The 20,917-nt window shown below is 31.6% G+C and overlaps 1 protein-coding gene and 1 pseudogene across 4 annotated transcripts; both read right to left on the bottom strand.

Moving 5' to 3' along the window:
* Positions 1-1,835: 1,835 nt before the first annotated feature.
* On the bottom strand, positions 1,836-7,923 carry LOC129291841 (serine/threonine-protein phosphatase 7-like). 4 transcript variants are annotated; one of them, XM_054929391.1, is made up of 12 exons: positions 7,785-7,923; positions 7,098-7,281; positions 6,961-7,011; positions 6,714-6,878; positions 6,065-6,631; positions 5,105-5,572; positions 4,291-4,431; positions 3,384-3,488; positions 3,046-3,111; positions 2,550-2,747; positions 2,405-2,476; positions 1,836-2,197 (listed from the first exon to the last, which is right to left on the bottom strand). In XM_054929391.1, exons 2-12 carry the CDS (start codon positions 7,251-7,253, stop codon positions 2,123-2,125), a joined length of 2,064 nt encoding a protein of 687 aa, XP_054785366.1. In that variant the 5' UTR covers positions 7,254-7,281; positions 7,785-7,923; the 3' UTR covers positions 1,836-2,122. The 4 variants fall into 4 exon arrangements, with proteins under 4 accessions (XP_054785366.1, XP_054785364.1, XP_054785365.1 ...); XM_054929389.1 differs by having other exon boundaries at positions 2,550-2,756; XM_054929390.1 differs by lacking the exon at positions 7,785-7,923 and having other exon boundaries at positions 2,550-2,756; positions 7,098-7,742.
* Positions 7,924-9,199: 1,276 nt separating this feature from the next.
* On the bottom strand, positions 9,200-14,313 carry LOC129290878 (disease resistance protein RPV1-like; annotated as a pseudogene).
* Between the last annotated feature and the right edge of the window lie 6,604 nt (positions 14,314-20,917).

The raw sequence follows: 20,917 nt of genomic DNA on the forward strand, positions 1-20,917 counted from the left end.
TTTTTTTTTCATTTATAAGATTAAAATATTTAACTTCATAGAATTAAGTTCTTTTTTTAAAAAAGGAAAATTCCATTAAAAATGAAATGTAATTGAGGGTTATTAAGTATCCTGGCTCTAAACTATTACTAGAATAACATTCTGAACCCTAAACTCGAGTAAAATATCCTCTCAACTTGTAAATTTTAAACAAATTATCTGTCGTTATTTTTGACTTTATGAGACTCAATCAAAAGTCAATATAACACTAATCCCTTTTTGACATATGGCATGCCAATTGTACTACATAACGGTCAACATTGTAAGAATAAATAATTAAGGTAATTTGCTCTGACTTTATAAGTTAAAGAGAGTTTTTGCTTACCGTAAGAGTCTAGAGTTTAGAATATTATTTGGATAATAGTTTAGGATTGATAATACTTATTAAACCTATAATTAATATAATCAACTTCGCCAACTTAATTACTATTGGTTTTGCAGCCAACTTTTAGTTTGGCGTTGGGAGAGAAAGTGCATGCCTACTAATATTTCTTTTCAACTTGTTAAATTATGGGCTTATAGGATCTTATCAATATTAAGGTGCATCAGTGATGAACAGCGTTATAAACAATATTATGAATGGTGTTATCAATATCAAAATTTACACTCTTTACTTATTGGGAGAATTATGTTAAATTCTCATATAAAAAAATTAATTATTATAAAGTTCATTAATAATTGAATTAAAATTATTAATAATATATTAATCTTAATTTAATTATTAATGAATCTTATAACAATTAATTTTTATATAAAATTTGTAAGTAATTTTCCCTTGCTTATTTGAGCACGCCTTTACCCCACCAAAATATCAATATCGACATTTATACAATAAGCGGATCTCACATTCTCGGTTTTTTTTTTTTTTTTCACAGTTTATTTTTCAAAATCTTGCATTTAGATTTTCTTCTATCATATAATTTGAATTAAATAATAATAAAATGCACCTCTATAAACCTTGATATTCTATGTCATTCATTTTATCAAGTTTCTGTATAACTCAGTACATTGCATATAATAACCGTATGAATCAATTTATAGTTGTTAATAAATCACAAAATACTTAAAAGTTAGTATGATATTAGATTAAAAAGTTAACGATACCGAAGCTATATCTATAATATATTTTTATATAGCAATACCGACTGTCATAAATTACTTTTTTTTAGTTTTAATGGAAATGGACATACATTTCAGCTCTTTTTTTCAAAAAAAGAAAACAAAAAGTTCAAGTTTTGTTTAATTATTTTTGTTTTTAAAAGGTAAACTGTTGTTGAGAGATCATACATACATATACCAGAATGTCAATTGAAAATACGTTACAAACAAGCTTTTGCATATTTGACGACAAAACTACCCTAAAATTATTTGTCAAAATGTGTTTCGACCAATACCAACAGATTTTCCAAACACATCAAATTAACCAATTTGGCCAAAAAAATTAACGAAAATAAGTGTCTTTAATACGCTGCTATACTGCAGTTCAAAGTGGGGATTGATGCGTTAATTTTATCTAACTAGATGTAAATCCCTCATACAAAATATAAAATTTTAAAAATGAGTTACATTATCCATGACTTACAAGTTAAAAATATTACAACTTGTTAAAATTTTTATATTTCAAAATGGATGATGTTCTTTTAGTATGGAAACTTCCCCACTTTCATCAATTGGCCAATAGATTATTCTGTACTTTGTGATCATCAGTTTGGGATAACATGTGAAATTTCTTCTCTGTTGTCACATGAATTTCCATATTACTTCTAAATAATCAAAGAGATAGAGGGAAGAATGAAGGCAGAATTCAAGTGGATTCTATATGCCCTTTCTCTGCTATATCTCTCCTAATTCACAGACACCTAAACGTAATGACCCAAATTCATATATTTCCACCACTTGATCAATTCTCAATCCAAAAGATAGTAAAGTGATAGAAATCACTGTCCCTGTGAAGCAAGAACTACTGAGTCAAGACTATTACATAGAAGACAAGTATATACTCTAAATATAACAGCTAAATAACAACATGAAGAGTACCCAATGCCTGGCCAAAAGGAGAATGTTGTTTTGGCCACTACCTTATTTAATTACCGCTTCCTCCTTTTCGTTTCCTAGCTCTACTTCGCAAAGCTGTCTGACTTGCCTGGTTATCAGGCTCCTGAGTTAAAAGATCATCATTTCAGTAACTCAAAATATGAGAAAAATACGCCCTACCCAAGCCAAACCAATCGAATAGAGACATATAAGTATGTCAGGCGTTTTTTTTTTTTTTTTTTAATAAAACTCGCTTTTGACATGTATGTCTTGTTAAAATTGGCTTGGCCTACTTCATTCTCTTTAGTGAAAAAGAAATATCTGAACTCACCCTGGTCATAAGCATAAGTTTTAAGGAAGCAATGAGCTCAAACAAATACTCATAAGCAGCCTTATGAGGTTCCTGCAGAAAGAAACTTGGTATTAGGACAGGAGGTACTACACAAATATAAGATGACAGACTCAAACAACCAAACCTGTATGTTTTGAGGAAGAGGAAGTCCTTCCGCCAAAGGAGCCCTTGGAATCTGCACAACTTGGGTGCCACCTGAACCATCAGGAAGCTGAACAGTCCAAGAAGGGGCATTATAAATGCCCAATGCCCCAAAGTCAAACTCTGGTGTCACGCCTGCTGGATATGATCTTTGAGAAGCTGAAATACCAGGGGCTGAGGCCTGTGCATTCTTATCCACAAAAGTAAGTTTAGTCAGCATTTCAAGGCTTTTATATGTTCCAGCAACTTAATATAAGTGAGAAAGAGCAAATAGTAGAAGTACTTATCTAAATCTACATGATAACATACCATTTGCTTATCCTGAGAGTCTAGTTTGCTTATACACATGATTGAGTTGTGCCCATAGTATCAGTCCAGTTAGAATGTCTTATAGTTTTATAATTATACTCATCTATATGTAGTTATGTAATGAAAAGCAAAGCTGAGAAGTACTTATCTAAATCTATTTGATAACATACCATTGGCGGAGAGTCTAGTTTGCTAAAGTCCATTTCATCAGCATCGTAATCAATATAAGGATCCACCTGAGAAGCAAGTAGCATAGAAGTCATAAACGTCCAAACAGATGACCAAAAATAGTAGAAATTATTTGACTAATTTATTAGTTCATAATCTGAAGGTAAATGCATATCTTCTACGCAAATTAAGCTTTGCAAGAGACAATAATATACCATAAAGAAGTAATCCCTCATTCATTTTAATAAAAAACTCATTATGTAACAAATTTACTTTTACGTTGCATTTGATCTCTTGTGGAAATAAAAAAAGCCAACTGTGTTGACAAGACGATTTGTACCTTTGGTCTTTCTGCAGATTTAAATGAGTGAAAGCTAGGACATTCAAAATCAGGCGATTTCAATATTGCATATGCTCCTTCGTTGTTATATCTCCTCTTACCAAACTGCAATATTGATAGATTTTGTAAAAATAAAAATACTCCTACAATGCTCTTATATTCATGATTACTTTTAAAATGCTACATTTCATCATTCAAACATAAAATGTGCATCAAATTTTTTGTCTTTGAATTATAAAATGTTATTATTATGCTTGTATCCTTTCCTACACACAGCAAGTGCAGAGTTGCTCCTCGCTAGCAACAAAAAGAAATATGGGGGGACAAAAGAAAGTCATATTCTTGAATATTGGGCAAAAATTCAACTTGTGGATGCAGATGCAAGTGAGTACATGTCATCACCACAGGAATTTCAAATAGAGCATAATCTATCTTGAAAGTTGAAACGGTCTCACATGCTAGGAAGTGACCATGATAGATACCAGGTTATAGGTGTGTGCGTAAATCAAATTATTTTAATATGTAGATGATAAATGCCATACAAGTTTACTGCTCCACTTAATAAAAGAAAATCTAGAAATGATAATGTCATTTTGGATCAATTTTCCAAAATGTCAAAGGCATTTGAAAACAAGAACTACCACAAACTAGATTTTTTGACAGACATGTTATTGCAGAGAGAGGAGTACCTTAATAGCTAATGATTTAAAATGGCTAATTCATATATGCTAATATTAATAATATAGCTATTACTGAGATTGAGTCTTCGGTAATTACAAATTAGGAGGCAAAATTATTTTAAGTCTTCAACCAAAATATTAAGATATCACCAATAGAATTGCCACAGGCGTAAAAAATACTAAACCTTTGCATAGTGATATAGAAATTTACAACTAAAAATATGAACCTGTGGGTAGTCAGGAGCACTGAAAAGTGTATATAGTTTTCCTGATTGTCCATCATGATCCAAGCTGTATCCACACAACATATCCCCAAAATCATCCCGACCAACCCTTGCATCGGGCCCTTCATGTGATCTGATGATCAGCTATGCACAAAATAATGCACCACAGAATATTAGAAGAAAAAGAGTTTTAAAGTTGACAATCATAAACAAAGTGAATCTTTGATAAAAAAAAAATAAAGGATATGGACATTTTAAAGATTTAAAAAATGCTTTTCTAAACAAGGAGGAATGTCAAGTTAGTTAATACTTACAAGCTTTTTAAGGCATGTAATAAGCTTATGCATCCAACATGCAATCTTCCTTGAATAACGATTGGCATTGCCAAATGCCAACGATAATATGTGATAAACATTTCTATACATCTCATGATAAGTTTACTGATTGGCTTTTAGATCTTTAATAATTTCACCCATGGTAGCTGTAGTGAATCAAACAAGAGTGTGGATTGGAATTTATTCACTAGAAGAGTTCATGGTTAAAGAGTAATTCATGAACAACTTGAGGCTAACTCAATTGGTAAGGGTGAAAGGGGTCTGGGGTAATATTTAAGATTCAAACCCTCCTAATAACGAGAGAAAAAAAAAAAAAGTAAGTCATGAAATAGAAATGCTTAAGTTCGCACTGCCAATTTAGAAGACATATTATACAGGTTTGATAGTTAGAAGTCAGAAATTCAAATCCATATGACAAGTGATAACAAAATGAACAAGTGGTCAGTGTTAGATATTGGTCACACAAAAAATTTAAATATTACCTTCAATTTGTTCTGTTTTAAAAAAGTCTCAGTGCAATCAGGACCCCACCATAGACCCAATTTCCGACCTGTATTATCCCTCAGGCCATCCTTTTTAGATGGTTTTGACCAAAGAATGTCACTCAATAATATGTTAGGACCTTCATAAGGGCAATCTACAGTGGATCTTTTAACTTCAGATAACTCAGTTAAAGATCCAAGATCCACTCTTTGTGTCTTCTTTCGCTTTGGCTTTCGCAGAGGAGCAGCTTTTATACTCCGAAAAAGCCCTCCGTGAGTAGTATAAACACAGCCACCTATAACTGAAGCTAATGGAAGTTCCTTGAAACATTGTAGGCATCTATTATATACATCTTCACCTTGGTCACCAAATTTCGTCCGCAACTCCTTCTTGAAACCATATCTTGCAGTGCAATATCTTGATTCATGATTTCCACGGAGTAGATATACTCTGTGAGGCATCAAGACCTGAAAATAAAAATGATAGGCTTTAATCAACAATTAGGTTTGAATGAGTAAAACACATTTTAGCATGTTATTTAGTAGAAGTTAACAGGTTATATAATAAATGCCACAAGGCATTACTACTCTAGTCCTATTTATAAGTCACTTCCAACATATTTTACCAATATCAAGGAAAACTTTAAAACTCATTAACTCTATCTTAAAATTTAAAAAGTTCTCAACTTTGCCCCTATTAAATATACACACTTCAATAGTATATTTTCTCTCTCCAACATTCAATGGAGGGTAAAAATAAAATTTATGATGAAAATTTAATGACGTGACTTATAAATAAGACAAAAAAAAATTCATCTCTCTACCCTATAAATAGGACCAGAGGGAGTATTCTGTTTTGTTTATTTCTCCTGATGGGAATACAGCCATCACCATCACTTCAATTCCATTAAAATTATCAGGGACATCAAAATGTAAGCAAAATCAATGTCATCATGTTACCTTCCAAGCTAGCAAGACCAAAAAAACCTCCATGCCCCATGCTCCTTTATCTACATAATTTCCATTGAAAACATAGAACTGGCTCTCAGAAGGCATTCCAATATGCTTAAAAAGAAACAGTAGATCATAAAACTGCCCATGGATGTCGCCTACTACAATGACCCTTGAATCTTCTTGACAGTTGATCTCCACACAGTTTGGTTCTTCAGATAGTATACTGTGAGCAGTGTCAGTTAATTTATCTACCAAAATCGATGGTATGACATGGCAGACCTCAGATGGCAACATCTTCCGCGAAGCCTGCTCAAGGCTGAACATCATGTCTTGAACCCACTCTAAGGTGATGCAATCATCTGGAGGCCACAGAAGAAATTGCTGAAGGGAAGATGGCAACAGAGACTCCTGTATTTCGTCTATTCCATTTTCAAGTCCTAAAACATGCTCTACCTCCAACATCTCATTTTCATTTATTAGGTTTTGCTCCCCATCTATCAGGACATCACCATTGCTGGTCTTTGCTGACTCAGCCATGGGACTATATCCTATCCCTTCATAACCAACTCCAACCTGTAAAACTAAACAATTTACCTTGAGTGAATTCTAGCCATAGGAAAGAGATTAAAAAATGTTATATGCCTTAAACACTTACTTGTTCTGCAAGTATGTCATGCCTAGTTACTGCAACTCTTGCTTGTTTATCAGCAACCCCATGTGCAATTTCTTTCATCCTCAATACTAAACGCATTCTTTGGTCATCTAATCCTTCAAACGACATCCTGCTTATTACTTCAATAATATCCCTGGATGCAGACACCTGCAAACTGTCCTAAGTCAGTTGAGATACAATATTTGCATATAATCCATTATGCTTTATTCATGAAGGAAACTTTATGAACCATTTTCTCAATACTGTTGCGCAAAGCACTAATCACGTCATTCTTCGTCACCTGTAGAGATCAAACAATTTATGAGAATGGCCCCCCGGGCACGAAAAATTAATGTCAAAATTTCAGCAGCCACTGATCTCTCTTACCTTTCTCTCTCGATCATCAACAACCCCACGGGCTATTTCTCTCATCATCACCAAGGAATGTACTTGCTGGTCATCTAAATTTACCAAAGACATTGAATCTATTCCTTCCAGGATCTTCTGACATCCACTTTTAATTCTCTCTCTCTCCAGGTCCATGACTAGACCAGAACACAAGGACAACGAACTACACAAATCCACAGATCAGAACCAACTGACAACATAATACCCCTGATAAATATTCTCGCTTTAAATTCAGGGACTCAAATAATACATTGGCTCAATTTTGTTGGACTTGGTGAAGTCTCTATATGCTATGAAGGTTTTGCAAAGGATCAAATGCTATAATAACACTCGGGAATTTGAGGAAAAGAATAATGACACGGGTAACTCAACCAGGGGGGAGTTACAACAAATTTGAAGTTAAGGAATTTTTAAAGAAGAAAAATTTCCACGAAAACTAGCCAAGCAAATCAATCTGCGTGAAATGAAGTTTAACAGTTGAGCCAAACTGAACTTTTCCATTCCACATTTCATGTTATAATGCAAACTACAGAAACCCCAACAAGGCCCCGAGTTTTCTGGAGAAAGTTTGAAACAACATGTTCTCAAGTTCATTGTCTTAAGAAGCCATAGCATCATTTCTAAGGGTGGGTGGGTAAGTGTGAGGGAGTTGTGAGATGATTGTACCTTTTATACCCCTTCAAATAAGGTTTGTGAGATCGACGACAGGAAGCAGCTGGAGGAAGTGAAGCAGACGACTCTTACTTGCCCTAATCGTTTTGATGCTTTGGCTTTTGGCGAAGATGAAGTTACAAGTCGTATCCCCCTCCGGCAAAAACGACATTAAGGTGACCGTATGGCTGTTTAAAACGAAAAGTCGAAAAGCTCGAGCAGAAATGATTTTTTTAGCATAATAAAATTGAAAAAAATAAACAAGGGTCAAATTTTCTTTTTAGTAATTAAATTAAAATTTTAAAATATAAATAGATAATTACTTTCGCAATCCAAAAATTAGAAAAATATATCATTGGAATTTCTATTAATTTTTCTTAATTTCCTGTTATAGAATTTTATTTTATTTATCTTATAGAAAAGAAAGAATTGCAAGAGTAAGAGAAAAAAAAATCAAGATATTGAAAAAAATATATTAAATGGACCACAATATTGATTCAAAGTTAGTATCAATGTACATATTAAAAATATAAATAATAATTTATTTTATTCAAAATTCTTTCGTGTGTGATAATTAAACTAATATATATATATATATATATATATAATAACTTGTTATGATGTATAAATTTTGATTTCACACATATTAAAAAGTTACATAATTGAATCAAGTTTTGAGTGCCCTCTAGGAAAGGTGACCACAATTAGTATTTAATCATAATTCAAACAGAATTGCCTTTAATAAAAGAATAATTGTTAAAAAAAAAAGAGTTACATAATTTATTTTATTTTAAAATTTATTAACAACAAAATGTTATAGTTTACAATTTATTATCTCATGCACATTATGTGATGATTAAAAACATAAATACCAAGTAAAATTAGTGTGAGTGATAACAACTCCCATCATTTAAACAATTAGAATTTACTTTTTATGCTCACAATATATATATATATATAACAGTAACTTATTTTATTTTTAGATTTATTATCCTAATGCATACTAAAAATATAAATGACTCCTTATTTTATTTTAAGATATTTCACCAAGTGCACATTAAAATCCAGCTCACAACTTGTTAATGTGATCTCGTATCTAAAATTTTCATCAAATTAATCACCTTTTCTATCAACCATTCACTTCTATAACCAAGCATTTGCCTCTAAGAAAAAACTAATATGCTTAACTTTATATACTTATTTTCAATTAAATTAAAATATATAAATTTTTTTATATATTATTTATTCTATAATAAATTTTTTTACCATAATAAATTACTTGTTTTAATTTGATTGGATAAAAATATATTAACTGTACCTTTTACTATTTTTTGCGAAGAAACAAAACAGCTTTACCTACAACATTGCTTCTAATTTTATCACACCCAAACAGTCAAACTCAATGTTGTAGTCGAGCCTTGGATGACAGGAGTCAAAACACGCAAAATTAAAAATTTAAAACACGATGTTGCAGTTGGACTTAACGGGGAAAATCATAGGTTGATGAGATCTTTCAAGCCTCGAGTTGCTTTCTTCCATGATCCAGTTGGAAGTGGTGGAAATATATATCCACTGGATTTTTGAGCTATGGAGGAGACTCTCTCTTCCTCATCTTTCTTCTCATCAGAGCTTTCAGGATCACCAATGGCTTCACTGGGTTCCAACAATGGAGGAAATGAGCATGACTCATCACATCTTGGAACTCCGAATTCATCCTGACTGGCTTCCAACACCTTAGTATCCTTCATGAAACTATGTTGTGAGGCATACATCAGATAAACCCCACACCCTTTTATCACTATCTTTTCATATTCCTCTCCTTGCTCCACCTCTGACACAGCCGAGAATTCAAAAGAAACCTTGGGTTCATTACTGTCTCTGCTTTCTTCAAATCTTCCATTTATAAAACCCAAGCATTCTACGTAAAATAAACATACATGATCCGAATTAAGTTCTGTACCAGGTAACACAAGGTCCAAAGACTTAACATGAAGCCTCTCACCCTCGTCATTATTGTTTTCTAGGAAGCAGTCAACTGTAATGGAGTTAAGAAAACTGCTCAATGGGAACTGAGAAAGAACCACGCAGAAAATGAAGGCCTCAGGAATATTGGATTGTAGAGGAATAGTTATTGAAGCCTGTGATGTCCTATACTTGAACCAGTTTGGAACTTTGCTTCCAGGGTATATTCCTCCGGTTCGAATATAACCATCAATCTGCTTCTCGTGGTCTTCTGAGGTTACATGTTCAAATGCATAATGATTTATCAGTTTGAGATGAATATTCCATCCAATATCATTCAGTAAACGTTCATCCAAGTTCATGCAATTTGCCAGACGAATTTCCTTCATGCTTGTGTTGAGTGGATCAGTAGGTACTGGTACTGTCTTCAAGGACGAACAGTCTGAGGCCCATAATATTTCAATGGATGGTGGAAGCTCTGGTAGAGATTGAAGTTTCATACAACCAGTTACCTTAAGATAACGTAGAGATTTCAGGCCATCTAAATTGTTAGGAAGATGCTTGAGACTTTCACAGCGCCATAGAGATAAAGTTTCAAGCTTGCTGAGAGATCCTAAGGTTAAGGGCAATTCCTCAATAGCAGTCTCTGATAAATCTAACTCTTTCATGTTCTCTGATGTCAGTGAAAATTTTTTCAGTCTTGAGCAGGAAGCGAGATAGACAGTGCGGAGGGATTTCAAAGGGATATCACTCCCAAGGCAAGTAAGCTTTTCACAGTATGACAGATCCAACATTTCAAGCTTTTGGAGAGATAAAATAGACGGATGAACATGACGCAAGTTCTTACAACTGAATAGTGAGACAGATTCAAGATTATTAGCCTGAGAAAAATCCGGGAGCGCTAGAAGATGCTCAGAGTGCCTGAGGTCAAATTTCTTTAAATTCACCAAAGGCTGTGACAATTAGAAGAGAGACATTCAGTAAGCTAAAGCAACTAATTTTGAGATTCTCAGGTTTCAGTTGGTACCAAAAAGAAAAAAAAAAAAACACAACTGTGCGCGCGCGCGCGCGTGTGTATTCATACGTACCACAACTCCATCCCAGAGTTTTTCCACATTGCTGTAGTTCATAACAAGTTGAACAAGATTTTCTGCAGCAAATGTTGAAGGCAGGAATTTTAAAGGGTAATTCTGCCAAAGAAGAATTCTTAGTCCATGGGCAAAAATTCAAGGCCTTGAGGTAGATGCACACGTGCTTCCAAGGAAGATCTCTGAGTAAATATTTTAAGAAACTTCAGCTTGTGCATCCTAGAAAAGACTTGAGGACTTAAGGACAAATCTCCAATCGTTGACATGTCCAAACTTATGCTTTGAATGGCTTCAGTCCCCTGGCAAGCAAAAAGTATCCCTTTTAAAGCCATATAATGCGCAAGGAAATATTCAAAAAAATAAATGAAATAACTTTGATTCTTACCTTGTTATTTTGCAATACTTCATAACTATCATCAGGGTCCCATAAACGACTACGCTTTCCAGGATCTTTTATTGATTCTTCACGAACAATCTCCCACCCCACTTCTTGTATCAGATCATGCATGGATACAATTGGCCTTTTAGATACTAAATTAGTGACTTCAGTTATAAGAGCTTTGTCTCGAAGCACTTTTAACTCAATAGTCGTTGTAAAACCACAAGCATCTAGAAGAGCTATTATTTCACGATATTGATATCCTTTTAAAAGACATGCGATGTACAGGAAGATCTCTTTCTGTTGACGATCTAGACTACTATAGCTCAATCTCAACAAATCATGGATTTTCTTGAAAGGCTTTTTCTCCAACTTCTTCAACTGGCTTTTCCATTCTTCTTTGCTTTTTCCATAAAGAAAAGAACCCAAAACTTTAAGAGCAAGTGGAAGACCCTTAGCATACTCAACCATCCTCCTTGATAGTTCAGTCCATTCCATGTCTAGAAAGTTTTGTTTAAAGGCATTCATATTGAAAAGTTGGAGTGCTTTTTCATAATCCAATGGCTTAACCTCATAAATTTTGTCGACCCTTTTACCAAGCAGTTCTTTATCTCTAGTTGTGATAATGATTCTACTACCTGATCCAAAACAATCAAATGCTCCAACTAAATTTTCTAGTTGATCTAAATCATTAACATCATCAAGAACAACAAGAACCTTTTTCCGAAGCAGCCTTCTCTTAACATAAGGGGGTATTCCATAGGGTGTGCCAATATATAAATCATTTTCCTTTAGTAGTGCAGAAAGAATTTTATTCTTCACATAAATAATCCCATGTCTCCTTGATTCTTCTCTCACATTTGCCGAGAAACAACATCCGTCGTATTCAGAACAAAATTGGTTATATACTGCTGCTGCAATAGTTGTCTTGCCAATACCACCCATGCCCCAAATTCCTATGACACGGACATCTTCTAACCCTTTACCTATTAGTGATTCTAAATCCGCAATTTTTTCTTCAATCCCAACAAGGCCTGTGAAGTCACTTTGATACACATTATTTAACTTGTTTGACAAAGATTGGGCAACTTCTTCAATAAGCTTAGCTTCATCCCTATAATAAACAATCACAAGAAAGTAAAATTGGTGGACAAAATTAAGTGATATCATTGTGGAAAAAATGAAGTAGATCATGTCTTTTACCCTAAAGAATTTCTCATTTCTTGAGGCTAGATGAAGAAGATAAACTTGGTAAAGAAAAGAACTTACCCGTACTTTGATGAATGAAATCCAGATAAATTAGCAGCTTTGTTCATAGCAGATTTCCAATTTGGCACCGCTTGCTTGTAATTTGAGTCATGCTCAGCAAAAGCATCTGCATAAGATCCTTTCTGATGCCTCACATCTGATGGATCTATGTTGTAGAAAACTGGAATCACAATCTGTTGATATCTGTCCTTACACTCCATGATTTTCACCAGCTCTTTCAAGCACCGTGTTGAAGAAGCATAGTTCTTTGAAAATATTATAAGCGAAATGAATGATTCTTCAATTGCTATGGAAGGTGCTGGTGATATTATATCCCCACTCTCAAGCTTATTATCATCCACGAAGGCATCAAATTTTCTTGTGCTGCAATTCTTTTCTCAAATGGCTAAGAAAACCAGAAAGTATATTTTGCCACAAAAGCTTATAAAGACATCATATTTTATTCGAGAGAGAATTGAGAGGATGATGCCATCAGACAGAGACAAACACAGAAGTGTCTCTATGTGCAGATCTTGAACGTCTCAGGTGGCCCAGCACAATTAAATCTTTGTTTGGCCCTCCTTTGATCCAAGTTAAGAGGAACGAAAGAAGAAGTGAGAGGAGAAAAGATGAAACAAAAGAAATAATATCTTCAAGAATCAAGAATAAAAAACTAAGTAAAAAGAAAATGAATTTAGATTGCATAAGAAAGGTTTGAAGCTTCGGTAGCCCGCCCGCCCCGCCCCATATGGCTAATCTTCTAATTTATTGCTATTGTTGATTAATAATAATAATAATAATAACAATAATAAATATTTATTATTGTTATTATTTTATTATTATAAAGACAACTTGTAATATTTCAAATCATTTTCAAGAACATTATCGGTTTCACATTTTGAATAGGCAACAGAACTTGGCAATGACAATAGCCAACACCCAGTATCGTAGATGAAGTTATGACGTGCACCCATATTCATGTAAACGTACGTGTATGATACTGAGGGTTCTGTAATTTGTTCAATGTATTATGTAACTCAATTAAGTTTATCCAGCTTAAATCAGTCAGTCACTGGTCGACAATTTTGCTTATTTACACGTGGCCAGCCCTGCCAATTAATATGGGAGTTCCAAGTGGATATCAGATATGTGTATTAAAAAATATTCAACTAAAAAAATTTCATATAAATACTATATTTCTATTTACTTGACACAGATCCGCTTGAGATTTCAGATGGTATCGAACCAGCAACCTCCTATTTATTAGCAGGGAGCTTTCATTCCACCCAGGCCCCAGCCATAAGGCCATCACATAAATACTTGAGCTTGGTGCTAAGATTTCCATCAACTTAAATATCTTTTCTACCAATCATACACTTCTACCCAAATATAAGCTCTATATATCTAGTGCAGTGTTATTTTTGGTAAACAAAACAGCTTATCATATTCGAATAGTCAAACTGAATGTTATAGTGGGGCCTATGTCAGAACCAGGGCCTGGGATGAGAGAGGTCAGAACGCATAAAATTCTAATCAGAAGTACAGAGAGAAAGGGAGAGCAGAGAGAGAGTAGTGTGTGCAGCAATTTTTCTAACAAAGTGGAACCAAAAATACAGAGTTGGTGGGCGATGGCTGTGAGAGTGAGTCTGATCAGAGACTTGAGTTGAATAGAGACAGAATCAGTCTCAGTCTAGTCATGATCTATTAGAATCTCCATCCATGTATCGTAGCACTTGAATCCTCCAAGCAAGATAAGAAATATCTCTGCTTGTTTCGATCATCAAAACTAAGACGAGATTCAAGAGATGGCAGAAGAAGAGCTAGGAAGAAAGAAAGGAAAGCTGTTTAGGCAATTGAGTCATCGATCATTTTTTTTTTTTGGCACGACGAAAGTGATTAATCCTTCAATAAAATCAAATTAAACTTCAAGTGGGTGGGACGAACGGGGGCAAATATTCCTTCTTCGATGACGCTCACAAATCCTGTTTAAGAGTAAATAATGAACTAATAACCCAACGAACAAAAGTCGAATTGATAAAGATTTACTCAGACTTACCATATAAAAAGATCTTATTAATAAATAATTTGTAAGTTCTGTTTTTTTTGGAGCCAATTTTAAGTTCCTGTTTGGATAATCTTTTTAATCAATTTTAAATGTTAAATTAGAATTTTATAAAAATATATTCAAACACCCTTATTATATGTTAAAATTAATTATATATCAAAAAGATTAGTTTTTAAAAAATACCCAGACATTCATTATATATATCAAAATTAATTTGAATCTAAAACCCTGTTTTCTTTAAAATATCTAAACATTCTATTTATCAAAATCAATTATAAATTTAAAGTATTTGAAAATACTAATTATATGATTTTTGAATAAATTTTTAAAACAGTATAATTGAAATTGAATTGAAAAATAAATAATCATAGTTTATAAGATAACTATTATTTTAGATTTATATTGATTTTGATTGGATAGAAAGTTTAAAAATTTTTTTTAAACAAAATATAGTTTAGATTCATATTAATTTTGATATGATAATGGGTGTTGAATGTTTTTTGAAAATTATGTTTTGTTGGATTCATAATTAATTTAACATGTTACAAGAATAGAATATTTAATATACTTTCATAAGACTGTGGCTTACTTGTTTTCAATTCTGCTTTCTATTTTGTTAAAATCAATCTTAATAATCAATTTTATAAATTCAATTATATACTTTATAAAAAATCAATTCTATTAAAATTAGCATGTTAATTAATTTTTTATAAGCAGTTATATTCAACGAAATTTAAACATACCTTAAATTTTTATTATTGCTCCTTCAGCTGCCTTGGAGCCATTCAATACATCCAAATTTTTTATTATTAAAAATAATTAAAATTATTTTATATATTTCATTCGATTAGTCCATCGACCCATCTCCATCCTGACATCTTGAGGGTGCAAGTCTATGACTATGAACGTGAGATATAGTCGCCTCACATTAGCTAACTTTTGAGCTTGTCAAGAGCCAAGGAGAGAGTGGGCTAGTTCCATCCTAAATGAGTATCTTCGTCTTATACTCCTTTATTTAAAAATATAAAAATATTTGTTAAAGAATTTAATGTTAAAAATATAAAATCTTTTTATTTTTTGAGATAAATTATTATCTTTTTTTTAAGTGTCCTCTATTAATAATAACTTTATATTTATAATAGGAAGTTAATAGGGGTAAATATGAAAAAAATATGATTAATTTAAAAGTAGGTAACTGCTTTATTGAGATATAAAATTCAATTAAAAATGTCTTATATTTTTTAACGGAGGAGGAATATTTTTTATTAATAATAAAAATATTAAAGTATATTTCTTTTTTAAAATTCAAATAATTGTCACAGTCAAAATACTTCTACATATACATTGTCCCTTTTAAAAATTTAAAATTTAATATTTTCTAAATATGATATAATCATCTCTTACAGTTGTTTAATTAAATCAAACAATTATTATTATATATATAATATGAGATGCTCATTGATAAGTAAGTTTATATCACTAATCTAGATTTTTTGGAATACAAGGCCATGACACTTCCTGTAAAAAGATTAAGATTAAGTCATGTCTATAAACTAAGAAGTTTCCACGTTCATTTGGTTGATCATTGAAGATTGAAATATCATAATTGTCACATGATGTCAGGTGTGCCAAGAGATCAGCACTTCCATTTGCTTATTTATAAACGTAATCAAAAGTGATCATCCAATTTTTATTGTGAAATCTTTAATTATTTGGAGACTGAGCTTTAGAGGTAGAGTTTGAGTTTTTTTTTGGAGAAATTGAAATATAAAGAGTTGATTATTAAATTTATAGAGGGTGAAAAAGGGGAAAAAATTAAAGAAATTAATCTAAGTTGAAGGATAAAATAGTTTAGAGATTAAATGGAGAATGTTGGGAATTGTTAGAGTTGATTTTTTTAGATAAAATAAATTATTAATATTTGTATTAAATTATATTTATTATTACTTTTTGTAGACTAGTATTTGAGTTAATGATATTGAGAAACATCGAGAGTATGTACTTTTAGCTTGAAAAAGATGTAATAATAGTTTTTTTTTTGTATTGAGAATTGTTATTTTATACTATTATATATTATTTTGAGAATGTTCTATCCACTGAGGGCTAATTTGATTGTTGAAAATTATGTATTTACCTGTCTAGCATGTTTGGTGATATTTGAATTGCTACATAATAACTTTATTTCTTTCTAGCATGCTAATTTTTGTTAAGTAATGATTAAATATAAGAATAATTTCTTTAAAGGTTTAATTCTTTTAAGCATGCATTGTTTTAGAAACTGAAAATAATATGATTTAAACTTTTTAACATGCTTGTGTATTTAAAATTATTTTAAATATGATGCATTTATAGGGACTACAAGAAAAAATATGATTATGGTGGATGCATTGTAAACTATATTAATATTTTTGTCGAGTATAAGCCACCACCGAAGATTCCATAATTAACATTGATAGTTTATTTGAGATCATGCGACATGGACACCACATTTTTAAATAGAGAAATTTAGTATTGTAGGCAATGCATTTGTGATCGGATGTATTTTCAAGTTAGGGTTCAACTAATGAGAGAGGGTGGATGAGAGGCAGAACAGGGAGTTAAGATGATATCACTTATTTATAATTTATATGATTTCTTTGATGTACTTTTTTTTTTTGTGAAAATAGTATTAAGAAGACTCATAAAAGTATGTCAGAAAAATCAGGAAATACTCTACCCAAAAAATAAATAAATAAATAAATAAATAAAAAGCCCGGGAACACTGATGCCTTGTCATGTTTCAGGGACCTATACACTGCAAGATGCAGAGAGGATTGCACTTTTCAACTGATTGCCAGAGACTAAAGATGCATCATTCATGACGATCTGAGAGCTTCCATGAAGCTCGACAACTCGGGGCTATTTTCCTTATTATTTCAGTATTTATGTTCTATGTTCTCTTCCAGTATTTTCCTTATTATTCCAGATGCCAGATACGTTTCACCTACTATTAATATTATGTACAATTGACTTGATTTAAACAAAAAAACGAAGCTCTAATGCCAGAATAATTTGTTGAAAATGAAAGGCATGTGAAGGATCAAATATTTTCAACACTACGCTTAATAGTAAGCAAAAGAAGCATGACAAACTAAGATCTACCATTCTATGATACTAAAAAGATAAATGTACATTTTATTTTTAAAGCATTCTCTAAAAAACACCCAACATTCTAAATTATTTATTGGAGTAATTTTACCTTTAAAGTAATTAAAACAAAATATTTTTTTCTTTTCATCAAATTCTCCAACAGTCAACAATTGGAGTCACAGTTAATATTTCTAATTGTCAACATTGAAAATTTAATGAAAATGATAAAAATGATCCGTTTTAATTACATTAAGAGCAAAATTGTTCTAATAAATAGTTTTAGGTTTGGGTGCTTTTTAAAAAATATTTCTAGAACAAAAATGCATCTTTATAAAATTATGTCCTATGTGATGTATAAGTTTTTTTTTTTTTTTGCCCCAAACAAATGTACAAGGTTTAGTAACGGGGAAAAATCAATTGATTCATTTCAAAGGTTTAATTTGTTTCCAATTTTCAAATTTAAAAAATATTTTTTTATTAAAATGGACCATTATATTAAAAAGAATTAGAAAATTAAGGCACTGCAGTAGTCCAAAAGTAAAACAAATGGAAAGTAGAAGTTAATTTAACATAAAGGCATTAATGTGCAAAGGCATGTTAAGTAATGTGCTATATAAACTCATAAAGAATTAATGTTTTTTTTTAAAAAAGGAAGGATAAGAAACAGATCCATGAAGTAACGCTTTAACTTGGATAAGGAGTCGAGGACCACATCTAGATTTAAGGAGGGGAAGAGAGAAAATCAAATTTAAAACTAAGTTAACTCAAGACGGGTTTGAAAAGTATATTAAGATATTAGTTATGTGTCAGAACAGGTATATAATCAATACTTGTAGAATATAAGTATGCCAGTGAAAGATGAGCTGTTGTATAGGCTAGGTACTCATTAGCTAGGCTATTTGATGTAGAAACACCACAAAACTACTGCAATGTAACTAATAAATTGTGATTTAAGGTGTGTTGTTTAGTTTAAGGGGAGACAGAGATTTTAATAGAAGGGATGGAAGGAATTTTAATGGAGGGGAGGGGAGGAATTTGATATTACATTATTTGATTTAAGAGAAAGGGGATGGAATATAATTATATAAGGATATTTTTACCCTCATTTTATTAGTATTAAAATACTAAAAAAATGTATATGCATTTTTTTCAATTTATCACAAAAGATATATTGGTTACTGTATAAAAAATTTTACGCTTTTCATTTAATTCCGCCAATTTGGAGGAGAGATTTTAAAAAATTTCTCCAACCTTCCCTCTAATTTTTCAAGCCAAATAACAGGAGTTTCCTCCCTTTCAACCAAACAGTCTCTTGGTGTTACATATGGTATCAAATATATCATCATGATTTGTAATTGAGGACTTAGAGTTAGTGGTGCTTGATTCGAGAACTTTATTAGGTTGATTTTAGAGCCAATGATGTGGTGGGTGATTTTTGAAAGGTATTTTGGTTTTCGGTTGCCTATCGGTAAACATGGTCAAGAAGGACCATATCGTATCTGGTCGTGGACAGAAGGAAGAGTCTGTGTTATGTTCGATCGCCCTTCATTGTTCATAAACATGTGGATAGGAAAATAACATGCATGACCAGTCACATATGTCATTGCTGCTTATTTTTATAAATAGACCCATAGGTGACAATTTTAGGAGAGGAAAAAGAGGGCACCGGGTGGTAGAGAGAGAAGCGGCTAGGGCTTGTGGATTTGAAGCCTTGGAGCATGATTTAAGACTCCCAGCCCCCTAATAATTGATTGTTAGCTTTAATCTACTTTCGTTTCTAAGGTTTGGATTAGTTTGAGTTGATAATTTGTGGAGAAGTTAGGGTCCCGAATTCTTTGATGTTTCCTTTGATTAATTTTGGTTTGAATATGATGGTTAAGCTAACTAGAGACCTCTATAGTATTTAAATGGTCTATTTTGTGGATTTGAGAATTTTAAACATATTAGAGCAAATCCTAAGCTCTAATTAATGATTCTTGTTGATTTGGATGATGATTTTAATTGGTAAAAGATTACTTGGACTCAATGATGTTAATGAAATGGCATAAACATGGTTAGAATGAATTTTAGAATTTCTAGGAGATTTAAAGTGATGGATTGAGAAATTAAGGTGAGAAACTGATGTTTATTTATGATAGTTGGGAGAAGTCTCTAATTAAAATTGAAAATACATAACTTTGAATCTTTATATTTTATTTTATTTTATTATCAGTCTCTGTATTTTTTTTTGATGTTTTTAGTTTCTATATTTTTATTTTATAGTGTTTTAAATCCTTTTATGGATAAAGTGTGGAAACATTGGAGGAATTTAAAACAAAAAAAAAGTGTGAAGACTTAAAATATAAAAAAAAAATACAAGAATCAATAGTGAAACGCAAGTAAAGTATAAGAATTTAAAGTTATATTTTTCTGTTAAAATTTGTAGAAGGCCCTCGGGATTTATTTGGAATCTATGGGGAATTATTATGATTTTGTAGATTAACTTCAATAATTGCTATTCTTCGGCTAAGGAGCTTACACGGGTAAATTTTTGCTTGTGCTGAACCAGAAGCAACCACATTTAATTTACTTTGCATGCTTGATTTTGTTTTTTAGTAAATTGCCTGATATGTGAATGACATATATATATATATATATATATATTTACAAATATTACAATTCTATGAGAATAACTCTGTAAAGTGAAATGCTTGTGGATAATCATATGTGTTGGATAATTTTTTTGGAATATGAGAATGTCTGATGATTTGAGAATAATTGCTGGCCATGTATTAAGATTTCATCTACTATTGAGAGTTGAACATACTGAATGTAATGTGAATTGTGTTCAATCGTGATGGTTAATTGAAACTAATTTAGATATTGGAAGAGGGTGTGTGCATGATTACGAGGAATTTCACACGAGAACTTATTTTGATCAGTTTTTCACATGAGAACTTAATGTACGATTTGTACTTGATTCTCATTTGAAAATTTATTATTATAATTGTTGAATGGATTATTGACCCAAAATGCAAATTATGTTTAAGAACTGTTTATTCAAACTTTAAAATTTAACAATTTTACATTATATAAATCATGTTTTAATATAATAGATATTTTGGCTAAAAAATACAGATATTATAATTGAGGAACTCAAAAGTTAATTAAATAAAAAATTAAACATTAAACATTAAACAATACAATATCAAGAATATATTAAAATTTAAAATTTAAAGTATTAATGTCGGAGGGGAACCATTTTTTTTTACAATAATTAAGGTAAATAATTTTAAAA

This window comes from Prosopis cineraria, unplaced genomic scaffold (genome assembly GCF_029017545.1).
Source record: "Prosopis cineraria cultivar Desert tree isolate PC_DT_omini unplaced genomic scaffold, ASM2901754v1 PC13, whole genome shotgun sequence".
Lineage (NCBI taxonomy): Eukaryota > Viridiplantae > Streptophyta > Magnoliopsida > Fabales > Fabaceae > Prosopis > Prosopis cineraria.